Genomic DNA, 18,930 nt, shown 5'->3' with positions numbered 1-18,930 from the left:
AATAATGAGTTGGCTCCGTTTCCTCAGAGATGGTTTTGTTGAAACTGGAAACCACACTCAGCGTTGTGTGATGGTCAGTCCTGTGTCCTGATCCTTTGGCTACAAGGCTTTTCCCCAGTACCCAACGCATCCACATATGTTTCCACAATCCCCTTAAAAAACAGATGACACCACGGAATCCTTCTTGACTCGCTCATGAAATCCCCTTAAAAAACAGATGACACCACGGAATTCTCTTGACTCGCTCATGAAAACTAGACTTTCTAGAATTTCGAGGGCTCTTCTCCATCTAGTAGTAGTAGCTCACAGTCGACAAGAGACAGAAGGCATTTGGTGGAAGATCTCTACCCCGTACTAGCCACCTGTAGCCCTCGCGTTTTGTGTTGAAATTGTAATGTATTTTATTGGAAGATAATTGCTGTGCCAGCTTCTGTTGTAGAATGAAGTCAAACAGCCGTACGTATGCACATATCCCTGGCTCTGAGACCTTCCTCCTATGGCACCCCTCGTTATCCCCCTCCCCAGGTCATCAGAGTACCGGAACGATAAGATAACGTATTTTAAATTGAGTTGACAAGTATCCAAGGATACACATATTGTTATCTGTGGTTAATAAAATTCTATATACTCTCACCATGGCTTAAAAACTCCGTAAAACTCTTTAATGTTGTTTCTCAATGGATTCATGTCTCACTAAGTTCGAATAACAGAGTGGCTTAAAAAAATGTTTTTCCTGGAAAAAATGTAACCTGGGCCCCCAATAAAGGCTTCTCTCTCTGCAGTTTTCTTTAGCCTTGTTTTACCTGTCCTGCACACTACCGGGATTGGAAGAAGATTGGATAAGAGTTCAGTCCCTATGGTCAAAATGAGTAGGCTGTACGCAATGATGCAGTTGCATGACCCAACTCAAATTGCCAGCAAAGAGCCTTGCTAGAGAGCATAGCACCTTGATATTACAGCTGCTTGTCAACTTCCCCAATGCCCTAAAATGATTAAGATTAAATTAGAGCTCCTCTTCTTACAGTAAAATCAACCTAATCATTTAAAAATAAGATATTGAAAAGTGGTAGCAGGTAAAATAGGTGTCGAGGCTTACACTTCAAAAAGATGCATGCATCTCTCTGTCTATACACATTTAGATTTAGATGTGGTGATTTATGACCTGGCTACTGTACAAGTACTATGCTTAGTTATAACTTCGCTCACAAATCATTTTAGCTCTACTTTTTGGAAATTACTTTTAGGTTGACTTGTCAGTCATGAAGAGAATAACCCGACTTGGTCATCTGTGTTAACCATCAAATTTGACTTGAAATTTTGGCACTTTCTGGAGACAACCATCTGGGAAGAATGATTTCCATCACTGAAAAGAGGGGGAAGATGATCAGACTGAAGGCAATTCTTGGCCCTTTCACGTCTGTGCATTAATAACATAAACTCCGTGATTCTTTGCAACCTACTTGGGCTTTTGATCAAGTAGCACAGAGGAAGTTTTCCCAGTACAGAACCTGTCTTCCATCACCATTCATAATTCTGGTAAGCTATAAACCGGTTTCTGGAAGTAACGACCTTGTAGGCCACATGAGGAAGATACAGCATCATACCCATCTTTTCCTGGAAGCTCCAATACCCCTCTCAGCACCAGGAAGTAGGCAATGCAGACTTAATCAAAGACACCATCTACTCCACTTCCTGATAGTAACTGCTATTGTGACTGAGGATACTGTAGAAAGACCAGAAAAGATGCTCTGCAAATACATCTGCTATTTTAATGAAAAACAACAGCTACCGTTTTGTAAAACATTCACTGTCAGGATTCAGTCCAAAAAATTCTTGCTGTGTCAATAACGAGAGGGCACAACTGATATCCTTTGTTTGTGGAGGAAGTGGTCTAAATAGGGTGGCTCTTACCTAAAACACAGGCAAACTCAGGACAGGATTAGCAGTGGCTCCGATGGGGTCCCTTCCTGCTGAAGGGAGACAGCACAGCCAGGAGAACAGGATGAGGCAAGCGAGTATCTGTGGCTCCCTTCACAGCCACACTGTCGATTTTCTATTGCTGTTACTGGGACTGGTTTCATTTCAAACATTTTTTATGTTTTAGACTGAGACAACAGATGTAGTATATCCTAAATGACTTTGGCATGAATCTAATGTGATTAGCAAGTCCCCTAATAGTTGTCAGGATTTCCTTGGTGGCTCAGACAGTAAAGCATCTGCCTACAATGTGGGAGACCTAGGTTTGATCCCTGGGTCAGGAAGATCCTCTAGTGAAGGAAATGGCAACCCACTCCACTGTTCTTGCCTGGAGAATCCCATGGACAGAGGAGCCTGGTGGGCTACAGTTCATGGGGTCACAAAGAGTGGGACTCCACTGAGCGACTAAACTTTTCTTTCTTTCTAACAGTTGTTGGTGAGTCTACGTTCTGATTAGTCAGATGAATGGAACTACTGTGTGATGTATCCTCAGGAAAGAAAGGAATACAGAATACTTTTTCTGAGCAAATGCAAATATTTGAGTAGCTGTATGGTTCGCTATAAGAAAGCAGTGCGGATGAGAAAAGTGTCTTTTTTAATGCAGGGATATTTAACCAGTTCAGTCTCTACTCACTCTCACTCACATTGCTGATGAGGAAATGAATGCCAAAGCATTTGTTGACTATTGAAATGTTACCTGCTGGGCAGAAACAAAGTCACGATAAGCCCTGAGTTCTTTCGGGCTCCTGGTTTTCCTCATTCCTAGGGGCTTCCTTGGCGGTCCAGTGGTTAAGAATTTGCCTTTCAACGTGGGAGAGCTGGGTTGGATCCCTGGGTTGGGAAGATGTCCTGGAGAAGGGAAAGGTTCCCCACTCCAGTGTTCTGGCCTGGAGGATTCCATGGACTGGATAGTCCATGGGGTCGCAGAGTTGGACACTACTGAACGACTGTCACTTGCAATGCAAGGGATGCCGGTTTGATCTCTGTCCGGGAAGATCCCTCGTGCCATGGGGCAAAAAGCTTGACTTCTTTCAGGCTCCTTGTGTGTTCCTCACTCCTTTATGAACACTTTCCTGTGTGCTGTGCTGTGCTAAGTGGCTTTAGTTGTGTCTGACTCTTTGAGACTCCAGGGACTGCAGCCTGCCAGGCTCCTCTGTCCATGGGATTCTCCAGGCAAGAATACTGGAGCAGGTTGCCATGCCCTCCTCCAGGGGATCGTCCCAACCCAGGGATCGAACTCCTGCATTGGCAGGCGCGTTCTTTACCACGAGCACCACCTGTGTACAAAGAGTGACTAATGGGATGCCATCCATGCTAAAGTACAGGGAGGTGATTCCATAGGCCAACTGAGAGTTGAAGGAAGTTTTCTCTCTAAACCATTCAAGTCTTTTTTTTTTTTTTTTTTTAGCTTTTTGATCTGATTTCTTCAGGAAAGTTGAAATATTCCATGGTGTGGAGACAAAGATATTAATCTAAAGTATTAATGGTAAGTGAAACTCGCTGCCCATAACCACCGTGTAATGGTTTTGTGCCTTGGAAACATACTTGAGCACATCCACAATAAACACTGAATAATCCTGGTTTTAAGCCTTTTCATTTGTATTCCTTTGTGTTATGATTTCCTGTCCTTTTAATTTCCAAGTAAGTATAAAAGTTCTCTTGGCTAAACAGTTCCTTGGCAACAAAGTATGTAGCACCTTTCAAAAAACCAAAGTATACCTCTGATAACGGCCATGAATTATTGCAAGTGAAAAACGGAAACCCAACAGGACCTGAAGCCTGCGGTCCTCTGAGATGAGGCAGTGACGATACTCACGGCCAAAAGCCAACAGTGTTTGCTTATTGTATGGAACGGCCACAATTCAAAGTTCAGGACCAGGGAGAGGAGAGATTTGTCACTTGTAATCACCTGTTTTCTCAGAAGAGAAATACAGTGCCTTCCCAAGGACTGTTTCCATTTGCCTGGGTAATCTGGATGAGGTGCAACAATGCTTTTCCCAGAAGCGTTTGGCTCCTGCAATGCATTTATATTTGTTTGAAATGAGGTCAGAGACACCTCGTCTATCACTCCCTTGCCCGTGCGTATGTGGCGTGAGAAGGGACATAAAACTGTAAGGTCAGAGCCCTCTCAGGATGTTCTGAATTACTGATCTTTATTCATGAAAAGAAGTTCCCTCAGGGAAAGGGTAGAACTTGATAGCAGCTTGAACCATGACAGACAGGGATCTGGTGTTGATAAATACATGGCATGTAGGGAAACGATTCACAGAGAACCCAGCATTAAGTTCTATGGTTAGGCTTCATCCTTTATTAGGTAGCGAGTAAAGACAACGGATGATTACAACTCCAACTTTAAAGACCATTTAAACAAAATGGTTCCATAGTGAAGTGAAGCTGAAGGGATTTAGGTGTTTCTGAGGTTTCTCATATGGCTGATGGAGAAAATATGGCTGATTTATTTGTCTCCCAGCAAATCATTAAAGTCAGTCATGTCTCGTGATCCAGGACTCCTCGATTGCACAGGCCCTGACTTTGGGTGGACCGGCTCCTCCACTTTGGTGAGAACGGGGAAGGACAGCAGAGTTCACTGCAGCAAGGCTGCATTGATCAACACTGTGTTCTCCAACAGAAGGGGAGGCTTTAGAGGCGTGAATGCTGTTGGACAGGGATTCGGGCTGACAGCGTGAACAGTGAAAATATCTGACAAAGCAGAAACTAAAGGTCAAGACTGTCCAAAACTTGTCACACAGGATACAGACAGACCCAAAGAACAAAACACATGAGCTAACTCTCCACCTGGCTGAACAGGGCGGGTCTGAGGGTGAAGCAAAGGAAGTGCTCGCCAAGACCAGAAAGTAGAGGTGCTGGCAGACGCGCTGTCACCAGATGCTCTCAAAAACAGATTCCAGTCCTAATCAACATGCTTAGGCATAAGAGATACAGTTCAAAATCCCTTTTACGACTGATGGAACACTTTCTCTTTTCTTCTTTCCCTTCTTTCCTTCCTTCTCTCCTCTCTTCCTTTTTGCTTTGGTCAGTTGTTTAACAAAAGATATACAAAGTCAACTGCTTTAAAGATGTGTTTATATGACAAATGTCTTTAGCTGGGTGGTGGAGAATAACTCCAAAGACCATGTTTAATGTTGAGCACCAAGCACGCTACAGGTGTTTCTTAAATATAAAATGACAAATGCTAAATACCCATCTCTCTAACGGTTTCACCTTGCATCTTTAGACGCTCAAAAGTCTACTACATTTTAGATAAGAGCAGTTTCAGGAAGGCCATACTCAGCCTTTCTGTATATTTTTAAATAGTTCTCTACAAAACCTTTTCAAAAATATGTTTTTTTCTCTAAACCTAAATCTGGTAGAGTGGATTTGTACACGTTTCCATTGTTTGAAGTTTGAGTGTCATTATTCTTATTAATGCAACAGACTGGCTGCATCAAACCCCATCACAGGTGATAGGTATATGTTAGCTTTCTATGGGAAAAAGCAAATAGCCTTTACCACGAATTAAAGGCACAGCTATTTTTATGCCATTTGTTACCAACTTAATGATAACATGTAACACGGGATGGATATATAATTATTTTATATAGATTTTCTTTTTATAAGTTATACTCTTAAACTTTCTAACATATATACAATATACATATATTTATATATACCCCTGATAAATCTTGTTTTAAAGGTAAAACATCAACTCCTTTCAGCCTTATGGTGAATATTGAAGGCTGTTAGTATTTCACAACTCCACTACAGAAATGATGGCCAAGTGCAACTTAACAGTATTTTTTAACTCTATACCCCTGGTCTGAAATGAATGCAGATTCATTTTTCTTTGTTTTTTCTAATATTTAAATATATATATTACTTGTTTATATCATGTCAGTAGGAAATATAGGAAAAAAAAGAAAGAAAAACCCACCAACAATAGCTAATGTCTACCATCATAGTCAAAGCAGAAAACTTTGCCTAAGAGACAACCCTACTGGTATGATATAAAGGGGATATTGCAGAGGTGTAATATTCTTTGTTTTTAGTGGATACGTACTAATGTGAAAAATCTGTACTTTGCATTATCATGCTAGGTTAGGATTGTCCCTCATCCTCGAAACAGAACAGTCGTACTGGTTTCTTTCTGGACCCCCATGATGCATGGGTTTACCTGTTTTCAGATATAAGCATTTGAAAAACACTCTGTTTCCAGCAACACTGCCTTAGTGTGGGGGGAAAGCACTCTGTGAGAAACTATTTTTATTAAAGTCTCTCCCACCTCTATTCTAAGTCAGCCCTGTTCTTTTGTTCTGGACTGAAAGTCATCTCCAGGGTGGGCAGGACGGGAGAGGGTGAGCTGGGGACCTTCACCACACCAGATGGTGGTGTTTATCTGTTGACTGCTTACTGGCATGAAACAGTTGTTCGTCCTACCTTCTGCAATTCTTGAGAACCTAGTGGCATAGACTGAGACACAGGACTACTGTTCTACCAGACGCCTACTGCACCTCCCTTAGTTGGGATGAATACCCGGAATTGCTGTCAGAGCAACAGGACCACGGGCTCTACGATTCACAGTGTTGCTTTTGTTTTTTTGTGTGTGTTTTTTTTTCTTTTTTTGCATTATTTTAATCTACAGAGTATATGATTATTTATATACACACTGGAACCAGTTAATGCCCTCAGACAATGTATAGTTGTCTCATAAAGCAGGAAAGACAATGCGGGGGAAACAGGCGCCCAAAAGGCGTGTCACAAAGGCTTCGGAGGTTCTAGGTGCCACTACAAGTCAAGGCTGGAGATCACTTCTAAAACACTCAATGTTCAAGAGGAATGCTTTAATTTGGAGACAATACCGCCCCTCCCGCCCGCCCCCAGACCTCCCTCTTTTTACTTCATCTTTTCCATTATCTTTTCAGTTCACTATCAAAAGTCCTGGCTCTTCAGATATACTTTAAACTATAAATAAACGCTGCATAGTTCTCTGTTCGGCGTGTGGTTTGTGAGTTATTGCAGGCCGGCCGCGCGCTCAGTAGGGCGCGAAGAGCACCGGCGCGTGCGCGCTGCGCATAGGCCCCGGCGCGGGCCGCAGCAGCGCGGGGGGCAGCGCCGGCAGCAGCGCGGGGGGCGCGGCCCGCAGCCCGAACGGCGAGCTCACGGCCACGGCGGCCGCGGCGGCGGCCAGCGGCCCGGGCAGCAGGCGCGGCGCCAGCGGCTTGGACGGCTCCTTGGAGAAGACCAGCTTCACCTGCAGGGCGGGGAGAAAGAAGAGCAGGTGAGCCAAAGTCTCTGGGTTCACCGGGAGCGTCCAGAAGAGGGGCTGGCTGGTAAAACAGAGCGGGCACCCCCACCCGGGTAAAGGCACGCCCTGGGAAGTGCAGTAGAACCATGGTAGACGGGGATGCACGCTCAGGGTCCTGGGACCACCCCAAAGGAAGAGGACGTGAAAAGGAAGAGAGACATCCAGAGCATCTATGGAAAACCTGAACAAACTTTATAGCCAACCCAATATACATATATATATACACGCACACACACAGAACATCTTATGGAAAATCTGAATAAACTTTTTAGCTAACCCTATACACACACACACACACACACACACAGAACATCTTATAGAAAACCTAATCAAATTGTTTAGCCAACCCAATATATATTATATATATATATAACATACAACATATATATGTATATGTAATATAATATATATTATTATATATAATATATATTATATACATGTACAGAACATCTATGGAAAGCCTGAACATTTTAGCCAACCCAATATATATATATATATATGTATAATGCTATGTTGTTATATATTATATATATGTATAACTGAATATATATATATAAATATTATATATGTATAACATCACTTTTCTGTACAGCAGAAATTAACACACAGCATTGTACATCAACTATACATCAATAAAACAAATTTTAAAAGAATAATGGAAACTGTAGAACATCTTTCCTTTTGGAGAAACTGGAAGATCCCAGAAAATGGCTTGATCTAGGATGTTAAATGGATGTGCAGAAAAGTACTCTGCTATCTTATTTTTCATGATAAATATACTTCCTGAGGAAACTATTCATCTTTAGAAAAAATAGGGAATTTTTTTATTCCACTCTTTACACACATTTTAACTAGCAGAGAATGGACATTTTAAAATGTTTACTTTTTTATTTATTTTTGGGTGGGCTGGCCAGCATCTGGGATCTTAGTTCCCCACCAGGAGTCAAACCCACCCCCTGTAGTCAAAGTATGGAATGTCAGCCACTGGATGGGCTAGGCAAGTCCCAGGGAATAGACTTTTTAAAGAGAAATTGATTAATGCTGTCAGCTACTCTGACTATGCAGATGTGACAAGAGAGTAGCACAGGAAGGTGTGAGCACCAATCAAGAGATGTAAAAATAATAAAATTCCGCTTTCACTAAAGAAGGGAAGAAAAATGATCTCCCCTGAAAACTTTGCCATGTTTTGCTTTCATTGGTACCAACATTCTGACACTATGCTGCCATACCAGTTTATTCTCTGAGGAGTAGTGTTAGTAAGATGGCTGTTCTCATGAAGGGAATGTTTCCATTTATGGAAACAGTAACTGTGCTAGTTAAGCAGGAGGCTTTGGAAGCTAACATTAACACAATTTGACTTCTCTGTTTATTTAAGAACTATTCACTTGATTGTTGAATGTGGCATCTCCACCGGTCAGAAATAGCACTCAGGTTATGGCTGGTACTGCTGAAACATCCACTCTGAGTAGAATTCAAAGTCTCTTACAGCAGCTAAAATGCATTCTATCCAAAAGAGCAAAGGGATTTCATTTGCATACAAATGGGTGATGCTACTAAATTAATTGGGTCAACTCATTCTGAGGTCTCACAATAGATGATTGCAGTTTTCCTTTAACTGTGTTTTCACGTGTCGGCAGCACACAATAGCACTGATTATTAATAAGATCTATTTTGAAGAAAACAGATTTCAAAATGCATAATTCAGTACATACTGTAGAGCAATTGTTCTCCATCTTAATTTTTTATACACACAGTTATGGTTTATTATAGCTAAACAGTGCAGAACCCTGCATCTCTCAATGTAACCTATGGTCACTTAAACCAGAAAAAAAGCCTATGCTTATAAATAATTAGCTTAAGGTGTCAGGAGGTTTACAGATTTCCCCTAAAATCCTATAAAAGTGGGTAGATGGCCTAAAAGTGGATAGATCGCCTAAAATCCTATAAAGAGTGGGAAGCCTTTCCCTTCTCCGGGTCTTTTCCCAACCCAGGGAGCGAAACCAGGTCTCCTGCATTGCAAGTGGATTCTTTACCAGCTGAGGCACAAGGGAAGCCCAAGATACTGGAGTGGGTAGCCTGTCCCTTCTCCAGGGGATCTTCCCGACCCAGGAATCGAACTGGGGCCTCCTGCAGTGCACGTGGACTCTTTACCAACTGAGCTATCAGGGAAGCCTATGCTTATAAATAAACAGCTTAAAATGTCAGGAGGTTTACAGTTTTCCCCTAAAATCTTGTAAAAATTCTAGGTCGGGACATCAGTACTAATATGCGTACTAGTGTAAAAAACAAGAGGGCATGTCTCAGGAACTTATTTCCCAGGCCTTAAATAGTGTCCTAAGGTGAATTTTCTTTTTAAACGAGCCACACCTTTCAGACTGTTTAAAAGCCAGAATTGTTGAGGGAACAACAGCAATCCTTTATCTCTTGGAGATCTTAAAAAGAAGCTGGAAGAATTTGTTCCTCACCAACCTTTCTTAACAGTTCCCGCTAACCTCAGGTTCAGATTTCCCGTGATTACTTACCTGACGCAAATTTGGGTTTCTTTCCATCCCCATGCTCTATAAATCTGAGCCCAACTGAAAAGATGTCTGACTTTAGCTAACGGGGACAGGAGCCCACCCAACTCAGGAAACCAGTGATTCTGTTGGCGGCAGAGGGGTTGGGCTTTCAAATCAACCGTTTTTACTTGGGCGTCTTCCGTTTATCTCCCTTAGGAACTGACAAATGAAATCCTCCAAGAAAGGCTCCACTCTACCTGGAAGCAGAAGTGACACTCACCCCCAGCGGATGCGCGGCCTTCTGCAGTTTGTTGTAAGGGCTGTATTTAGGTTTCGGGGGCTTCCCAGCAGCTCTGTCTTTGTGCCTTCTACTGCTAATGTGCTATTAAAAGCAATGAACAGGGACAGCTTTAAAGAAATCATCCTCCAAACCCCTCAAAAGTATTGTTTTAACCTGGGGAAGGATATTAATCATTTCAAGCAAGTTGCAGAAAGACAGAAATAAAAGAACATGCACTTTTGTCCTTGGTCGTGGTTGCCTCAAGGAGAGATACTTTATGCTGCCATTTTATTCTATTTGTAACACATGGCAGTGTCTTCTTTTTCCCAGCTTCTCTCCTTATCAGAGCACAGATCTCAGTTTATGGACATTTACAAAGGAAAGAAATGTCTGAAGGAATTTTATGTGCAAATAAACCAAGGTGGCCAGGCAGGCACGGATTTATTTCCATACTAATATTTACCCTCACATTTGTACAGCCAAATGTCAACCCCTTAAATTCTAAAGATAAATAACTAGGGTGCATAAAAATCAGTGCAAGAAGGTACGTATGCATATGAAACACAATACAGTATGAGGGCTGGGACTTCAGCAGCAAGGTAGACCCGATCCCTCTGGAAGGCTATTAGAGTAACAGTGACTCCATCCCCTTAGCGTGTGGCTGTAGGATTTAGAACAGCACCACCAGGTACTAAGGTAGCAACATGAAAGAAGGGCACAGGGTAAAATTAGCGGTAGCATGTACATCTCTAAACAAGGAAACATGGAATGCTGCACTTTGACCTTTAGCGAAAAGCAGCCCTTTCGAGTGGGAAACCTGGTAAGGAAGAGAACTGCTTGTAGCCCCCTCGCCTCCCACTCTTCATCTGTAAGAACGGCACAGACTCACTTCAGACAAGCTGGGAAGGGTGTCAGAAGCCGCTACATTTCAGCATTCCTATAAGCAACTAACCTACGCACAGGTAAAGAAGGGGGTTGAGTAAGAAGCTAGGTGGATGGATGGGTGGGAGGGAGCAGAAGAGCAGACAGGGCGCAAGGCAGGCAGAGTCATGCCCTGTGCGCCCCCACTTCCGGGGTGGGCTCTGCCTACCTGTTTCAGCTGTGTCTCCGAGTTGACGTGCACGTCACAGATTTCACAGTGAAACGTTTTGTTCTGCAGGCCTGTATTTCCCTTGTTCGCTGGGCCTTTGCCTTTCACACCTGCCCTGGGGAAGGCTTTGATAGCCCCACTTCCGTTCCGAGCTTCTAGCATCGTTTTGTGCTTGGTACCTGCCAGAAATGTTAAAAAAAAAAAAGAGAGAGAAAAAAAGAGGAGAGAACTCTTAGCTAGTAATTGCCTCCAAGACACGATGCGGCAACACCACGTGATGTGATGCTGAGTCTGAGTGCAGGGCTTCCGGGGGTTCTGCTTCAAACACACTCATGACGCAGAAAACCACAACCATGTGCTCTGACGGCCGCGTGTTAACATGACTTATTGCGCATGCTTCCATGTCCCGGGTAACAAACAAGCACCATCAGTACAGGAGTAAACGCAAAGTCCTGAGATGACGTTAAATAGGTGTGGCTTCCTCTTGGTGCTGATGAGACATGAATGATACCTGATGAGGAAGGGTGACTTAGTTGCTACAGGTTTAGTTGGAGATGAGGTGTAACAAATGTAATCAGCTTAAACAGGGTGTGCTTACAGAGGTGGCACTAATTAAATACCCACTTTCTGAACGGAATACACACAAGCTTTCCTCACTGTGTAGTTTAGGCTCAAAGAAGGAACATAACAGTATAGAGATCTTAATGACTCTGAAAAAAAAAGGTCCTGTTAGAATAGCAAAATTCACATTGATTGGCTATTAAATTTCAAATGTTAAAAAAATTACTATAAAAGGGGTTTCACTGGCTAGGTGGGTACACTCTAAGAAATTCTTTTTTATTACACCAACCACATTTGCCCATCCCACATAACTAATGTTACTCTACTCATCGACATTTGCTTTTTTTTTTTAAACACTAAAATTCAGGATGGCAGTGTTCTCTCAAAATTTTTCTTCACAATTTCCTTCTTGGAGTTGATAAATATTCTTTACTTCTTGTTTAGCCATGTGTTTTTGCTCTGAAATTTTCTTTTGTCATCATTTATATTCTTCCTGCCATTCTGGGTTTTTTAAATTATGTTTTAGAGGTTTTATCATCTTAATTGTCTTTATGACATGTGTTTGATCCCTGGGTTGGGAAGATTCCCTGGAGAAGGGAAAGGCTACCCACTCCAGTATTCTAGCCTGGAGAATTCTATGGACTGTATAGTCCATTGGGTTGCAAAGAGTTGGACACGACTGAGCGACTTTCACTTTCACTTATCAGTTCTGGAAACACAGAAGAAAAGAGATTCTTAACTTCTTGTTCTTGAATCAGCTTCTCAGAACCATTCAACATCAACAAAGAAAGATGTTGAGGGCTTTCAGCTTGGAGCCAGTCACCAATGTCTTCGATAAGAGGCAATGAATACATGGAACAGGTTTATAGCCATATGTTTCTCTCTTGCAAAATGATAACTTTACTGAGTCCAGTATTTAAAAAAATGCATATTTTTACAACTTAGATCCCTCACTTTGAACCTCTATCCTTAGGCACAACAATGACAATATTCATATATCAACATAGTAAGGAGAGAGAAAAGAGTCAACATGTTGGGAAAAAACCAGAACAGCTAAAATACAGAGCTAGGGCACCTGTCCATGGTGGTGGGGGTGAGGCTGTCCTGGGCTTGTTCTCGACCCGGCCCTGTGGTCTAATGACCCAACGCTTCCGACTTTGTAAGAAGAACCATAAACGAGAGTAAGGGGGAGCAATGCATGCGTATATACGCACATAATGAATGAATGGACGTGTCTATATGCACACACGTGTGCATCATTTTGCCAAGCTTTCATGTATGCAATCTTCATACAGATCAGAAGCTTTTGTGTCACTATGTGAGCAGATGATTATCCAACGTTCTATATCCAAACAGATGATTTTATTAAAAATTTTTTTTTTTCCATGCAGCTTATTCAGTCAAACTGATGGAGCATTCCCAGGGCCCGTGTGGCTTAGGAATGTCTAAGCAGCAGTGAGTAGGAGAAAATTCTCATCCTGGGCACTTCTCTGGTTCAGTTCAGTTCAGTTCAGTCACTCAGTCATGTCTGATTCTTTGCGACCCCATGGACTGCAGCACAACAGCCCTCCCTGTCCATCACCAACTCCCAGACCTTGCTCAAACTCATGTCCAACATGTCAGTGATGCCATCCAACCATCTCATGCACTGTCGTCCCCTTCTCCTCCTGCCTTCAATCTTTCCCAGCATCAGGGTCTTTTCCAATGAGTCAGTTCTTCACATCAGGTCGCCAAAGTATTGGAGTTTCAGATTCAGCATCAGTCCTTCTAATGTATAATCAGGACTGATTTCCTTTAGGATGGACTGGTTGGATCTCTTGCTGTCCAAGGGAGTCTTCTCCAACACCACAGTTCAAAAGCATCTGGTGGTCCAGTGATTAAGAATCCACTTTCCAATGCAGATGAGGGTTCCATCTGTGTTTGGGGAACTGCACAGATCAACTAGGCCTCCATGCCACAACTGGAGAGTCCGAGGCCACAACGAAAGATCCCTCATGATGCAGTGAGGCTCCTGTGTGCTGCAACCAAGACTTGGCACAGCCAAATAAGTAAGTATTAAAAGAATTCTCATCCCGACTTTCCTGAAGGCCCCTCAACTCACTATGGTTAATGTCTCCTGTTTGAGCTGGTGTTTGATAGTGGCAACTAAAATGAATCAAAAAGCTGTTTCTACCTATGTGAAGATAGAATTACTTTATTTTGCTTGGGAGGATGATAAAAAAAAGTCTGGCCTGGGTAATGTGACTCAAGATTGAGTGTCAGGTGGATTAGGAAGAGGAGAAGGGATTAAAGATTTGGCCCCAATAGTAGGGGGTGAGCAAAGGTAGGTAAAGATCTTAGCAACAGTAGGTAAAGATTCAGAAAACAAAATGTTCTCCTTAATATCTTCGGACTCGCCTATATCTGACCCTAGAAGAAGAGATGTGAACAGAAGGTATGTGAACACTGGAGAAATGCCAACCTCGCAGAAAAATCACTGCATCATTAGCATTATTGTTTCAGTGCAGTCCCTCCCCAGAAGCTACTAAAGATAGGAAAATTAAGTATATCCACTCATGCACGCCTTACGTGGATGCAAGCAAACACACACACACACACACACACACCAGACACATGTTTAAAATCATGCCAAGATTGGGTGAAAAACTCCAGCTAATAGCTTTGACTCTGGGGTTAGCAGTCATCGTCTAGCAGAGTGGAACTTTTGTACAACGTAACCTCCTGTGCTAGGAGCAGATTGTCAGTCATAATTAAATTGCTATTAGATAGTTTCAAAAGAGCTGAAAGCTTCAGTAGCCTGTCAGGGTAGCTATATTTGCTCCAAGTACAGCTACAATTAAGAAAACACGTACTCTTATTTCTCAAGCATTTACCTTTTTTTGAGAGCTCAAATGTGCATGAACAATCTAAAAATAGTGATTCCTGGGAGGATTTGTGCTTATTTTATTTTCCAGCATTGCACCTATTGTGCTAAATTACCCACCTGCTCCTAGCTGTGGTATGAGATAGCTGACAATATTATGCCCATTTTAGAGATAAACTGGGACTAAGAAAGGTTAAGTTAATTGCCCGGTTCACAAAGCAAACACTACTTGAAGTTACTGATGGGTAGAAGGTGGATTTCTAAATAAGTTCCTTGAACTATGGGATTTAGTCAGAAATCCACTAAGGCTGTCTGAGTCAGCTGCATTCCAGTTCCACAGGAATCTCTCACCACCTTTAACTTCTCTATGTTGTTAATGCTGTCTTTTCTAAACTTGGATTTTAATTTGAGTCTTTCATTCTCCTTCTTCCCCTGTAATCCGGAACCAGGATGCTATATGAACAGCAGTGGTTTTGCAATGGCCGGTTTGATCACCTCTGATTTCATCCACGTGTAAATATCCCGCCAGGCTGGTGCCTTTCCTTGTGACTGCACAGCAGGGCCCTCGAAAAGCTGCTTCTGTACTTTCAATGGGCTGTTTTCTTCCCACCACTTTTAAAAGGCTGGCGCTGACAATGACCTTCATTTGAAGCTTCCATGTTTCCTGAAATGCAAAATTATTCTCCAACCAGAGTTTAGATCCAGCAAGTCATAATGCTCCTAGAAATACTAATTTTGTTTGTTTGTTTTTGATTGCCTTGGATCAAGATATTTTATCTGCAAAAATCAAAGTAATAGTGGTGTGGAGTGAATGGAGGCTAGCTTTCCCTTTACTCCCCCATCGTCTTTACCGATTCCATTTTCCAGATGGCTCTTTATTTGAATTTAATGCATTCATTTGTGGCTGCACTGGGTCTTAGCTGCTGTGCGTGGGGTTTTCTCTAGTTGCAGCCACTGGGGTCTCCTCTCTAGCCATGTGGTCTGCAGGCTTCTCATCGTGTAGCCTCTTTTCCCCAGGAGCTCAGGCTCTAGAGCACAGGAGGTAGTTGTGGAACATGGGCTTAGCTGCACCTCAGCATGTGGGATATTAGTTCAGGGACCAGGGATGAACCCGTGTCCTTTGCATTGGCAGGCAGATTCTTAATCACTGGACCACCAGGGAAGCCCCTAGATGGCACTTAAGTTAGGTACTTGTGTAAAGAAAAGGGAGGTGAGCAAGAAAACTGAATGGCTTTCTAAAATTAAATCAGTCATCCATTAGGTCATGAGGGAAACTGGGGAAACTTCTTTAAAATGGAAAAAAAAAACAAACCAAACTTACAGTTCCTCCAAGGAGAGGTATTCACAGTTCAGTTCAATTGCCCAGTCATGTCCAACTTTTTGCGATCCCATGGACTACAGCACAACAGGCCTCCCTGTCCATCACCAACTCCTGGAGTTTACTCAAACGCATGTCCGTCGAGTCAGTGATGCCATCCAACCATCTCATTCACTGTCGTCCCCTTCTCCTCCTGCCCTCAGTCTTTCCCAGCATCAGGGTCTCTTCCATTGAGTCAGTTCTTTGCATCAGGTGGCCAAAATATTGGAGTTTCAGCTTCAGCATCAGTACTTCCAATGAATGTTCAGGACTGATTTCCTTTAGGATGGACTGGCTGGATCTCCTAGCAGTCCAAAGCTCTCTCAAGAGTCTTCTCCAACACCACAGTCCAAAAGCATCAATTCTTCCCCTCTCAGCTTTCTTCACTGTCCAACTCTCACATCCATACATGACTAATGGAAAGACCATAGCTTTGACTAGACGGACCTTTGTTGGTAAAGAAATGTCTCTGCTTTTTTAGTATGCTGTCTAGGTTGGTCATAGCTCTTCTTCCAAGGAGAAAGCATCTTTTAATTTCATGGCTGCAGTCACCATCTGCAGTGATTTTGGAGCCCTCAAAAATAAAGTCTCTCACTGTTTCCATTGTTTCCGCATCTGTTTCCCATGAAGTAATGTGACCACATGCCATGATCTTGGTTTTCTGAATGTTGAGTTTTAAGCTAACTTTTTCCCTCTCCTCTTTCACTTTCATCAAGAGGCTTGTTAGTTCCTCTTCACTTTCTGCCATAAGAGTGGTGTCATCTGCATATCTGAGGTTATTGATATTTCTCCCAGCAACCTTGGTTCCAGCTTGTGCTTCTTCCAGCCCAATGTTTCTCATGATGTACTCTGCATATAAGTTAAATAAGCAGGGTGACAATATACAGCCTTGACATACTCCTTTTCCTATTTGGAACCAGTCTGTTGTTCCATGTCCAGTTCTAACTGTTGCTTCCTGACCTGCATATAGGTTTCTCAAGAGGCAGGTCAGGTGGTCTGTTATTCCCATCTCTTTAAGAATTTTTCCACAGAGACATATCAAAATTTTAATGGTGGTCATCATGTGCCAGTCTTTGATTTTCTACTTGTACATGTGCATTTAAAACATTTGGATAACAAAATAATTCTGTATAGAACTTTCCTTGGAATTATACATACTTTAAAAAATGTACATGATTTTTAATGACAGCATAGGCTTACAAAATGAATGCTATATATTTAACCACTTGCCTAATATTAGATATTTGTATTATTTTCCTCTTTCCCTATATAATTATCCTACTCATTAATCTTTTAAAATTCATCCTAAGGTTATTTCCTTATGATAGATTTTCATAAGGGGTGTTCTAGGGACAAAATATGACTATTTTTAAGTCTCGATTCAAGCTGACAAATTAACTGTCTAAACAGTACAAAGGGAGTTTCAGAGGATTCATTTGAAGGGAAATGTATCTTGCAAAACTTGCCCTTCTATAAAATAAATTTCAATACCTTAAAGTTCAGTTCTCCAGAATGCCCATGAGATGAGGTTTAATAGCGTCAGACTAGACTGGGTGGGAAAGATGCCCTGGATAAGGGCATGGAAGCCACTCCAGGATTCTTGCCTGGAGAATTCCATGGACAGAGAAGCCTGGCGGGCTACCATTCATGGGGTCAAAAAGAGTCAGACATGACTGAAGCAACTCAACATAACACAGATGTCAGCAAACCCAGGTGATAGCCAGAGATCATTTAGTTACTTTTTCACTGACCAGTTCAGATGATCCAGATTATAGATATGTGAGCAGGAAAGTGGCCAGTATCCATACAAACAACAAAGAGCTTTTTGAGGTGTTTATGTATAACATTCAATATAATGGCACGATGGTCCAACTTTTGTGTGTCCGAAGGGAAAAAAGTTATCTTGACTCTCTACACCTGAACTGTGCAACTGGCACCAAAAGCCTCCACATCCTCTCTCTGTTTTTATTCCTCCAAATGGCAAGTTGGAAGGACTGATGCTGAAGCTGACGTGCCAATACTTTGGCCACCCGATGTGAAGAGCCAACTCATTGGAAAAGGCCTTGATGCTGGGAAAGATCGAGGGCAGGAAGAGAAAGGAATGACAGAAGATCAGATGATTGGATGGCATCACCGACTCAGTGAACATGAGTTTGAGTAAGCTCCGGGAGTTGGTGACAGACATGGAGGCCTGGCGTGCCGCAGTCCATGGGGTTGCAAAGAGTTGGACTCACCTGAGCGACTGAACTGAACAGAAGATTCTGTTTGGCCTGAGCATGAAACCACTCTTAAAAGAAATGGCATGTAAAAGTACACAGTAAGAAAAGTCCTCTTGACACAACACTGAGATCACTTATTCTAGCTGTTTATGCATGAGAAGTCACTAAACATGAAATAACTAAACTCTGAATGTTGACAGCTACATAAAATTCTTTGGTTAGATAATATATTCCAAATCACCCATATTGCAATTTCCAACGTACATTATTTAAGAATTATAAGAATCTAAAAAATTCCAGTAGAACTATTCAAATCCCTAAAGATGCTGCCATCAAGGTTTTGCATTCATTATGTCAGCAAATCTGGAAGACTCAGCAGCGGCCACAGGACTGGAAAAGGTCATATCCTCATCCCAATTCCCAAGAAGGGTGGTAACAAAGAATGTGCTAAGCATTGGACAACTGCACTCATCACCCATGCTGGGAAGGTTATGCTTAAAATCCTGCATGCTAGGCTTCAGCACTATGCAAACCAAGAACTTCCAGATGTCCAAGCTGGATTTAGAAAAGGAAGAGGAACCAGAGATCAAATTGTCAACATCTGCTGGATGATAGAGAAAGCAAGGGGACTTCAGGAAAACATGTATCTCTCTTTGACTATGCTAAAGCCTTTGACTGTGGGGATCATGACAAACTGTGGAAAGCTCTTACAGAGATGGGAATACCAGACCATCTTTCCTGTCTCCTGAGAAACCTGTATGCGGGTCAAGAAGGAACAGTTAG

General features: G+C 42.3%; 1 protein-coding gene and 1 long non-coding RNA gene across 5 annotated transcripts in view; one reads left to right on the top strand and one right to left on the bottom strand.

Moving 5' to 3' along the window:
- Nucleotides 1-4,257: 4,257 nt before the first annotated feature.
- ZNF385D (zinc finger protein 385D) overlaps nt 4,258-18,930 on the bottom strand; it is a 986,289-nt gene continuing 971,616 nt past the window's right edge. For all 4 annotated transcript variants that reach the window (XM_024986354.2, XM_024986356.2, XM_024986355.2 and 1 more), the window contains 3 exons: nt 11,148-11,326; nt 10,058-10,159; nt 4,258-7,225 (listed from right to left, as the gene is read on the bottom strand). In XM_024986354.2, the coding sequence (XP_024842122.2) occupies nt 7,007-7,225; nt 10,058-10,159; nt 11,148-11,326 (500 nt within the window). In that variant the 3' untranslated portion in view covers nt 4,258-7,006. The remainder of the gene's footprint in view (nt 7,226-10,057; nt 10,160-11,147; nt 11,327-18,930) is intronic.
- Nucleotides 7,161-10,298, top strand: LOC132344081 (uncharacterized). The gene is made up of 2 exons (XR_009493201.1): nt 7,161-7,252; nt 9,994-10,298. It is a non-coding gene; the product is annotated as an uncharacterized lncRNA (long non-coding RNA).

Source organism: Bos taurus, chromosome 27 (assembly GCF_002263795.3).
Source record: "Bos taurus isolate L1 Dominette 01449 registration number 42190680 breed Hereford chromosome 27, ARS-UCD2.0, whole genome shotgun sequence".
NCBI classification, from domain to species: Eukaryota; Metazoa; Chordata; class Mammalia; order Artiodactyla; family Bovidae; genus Bos; species Bos taurus.
This window is presented reverse-complemented; position numbering and strand designations above follow the sequence as displayed.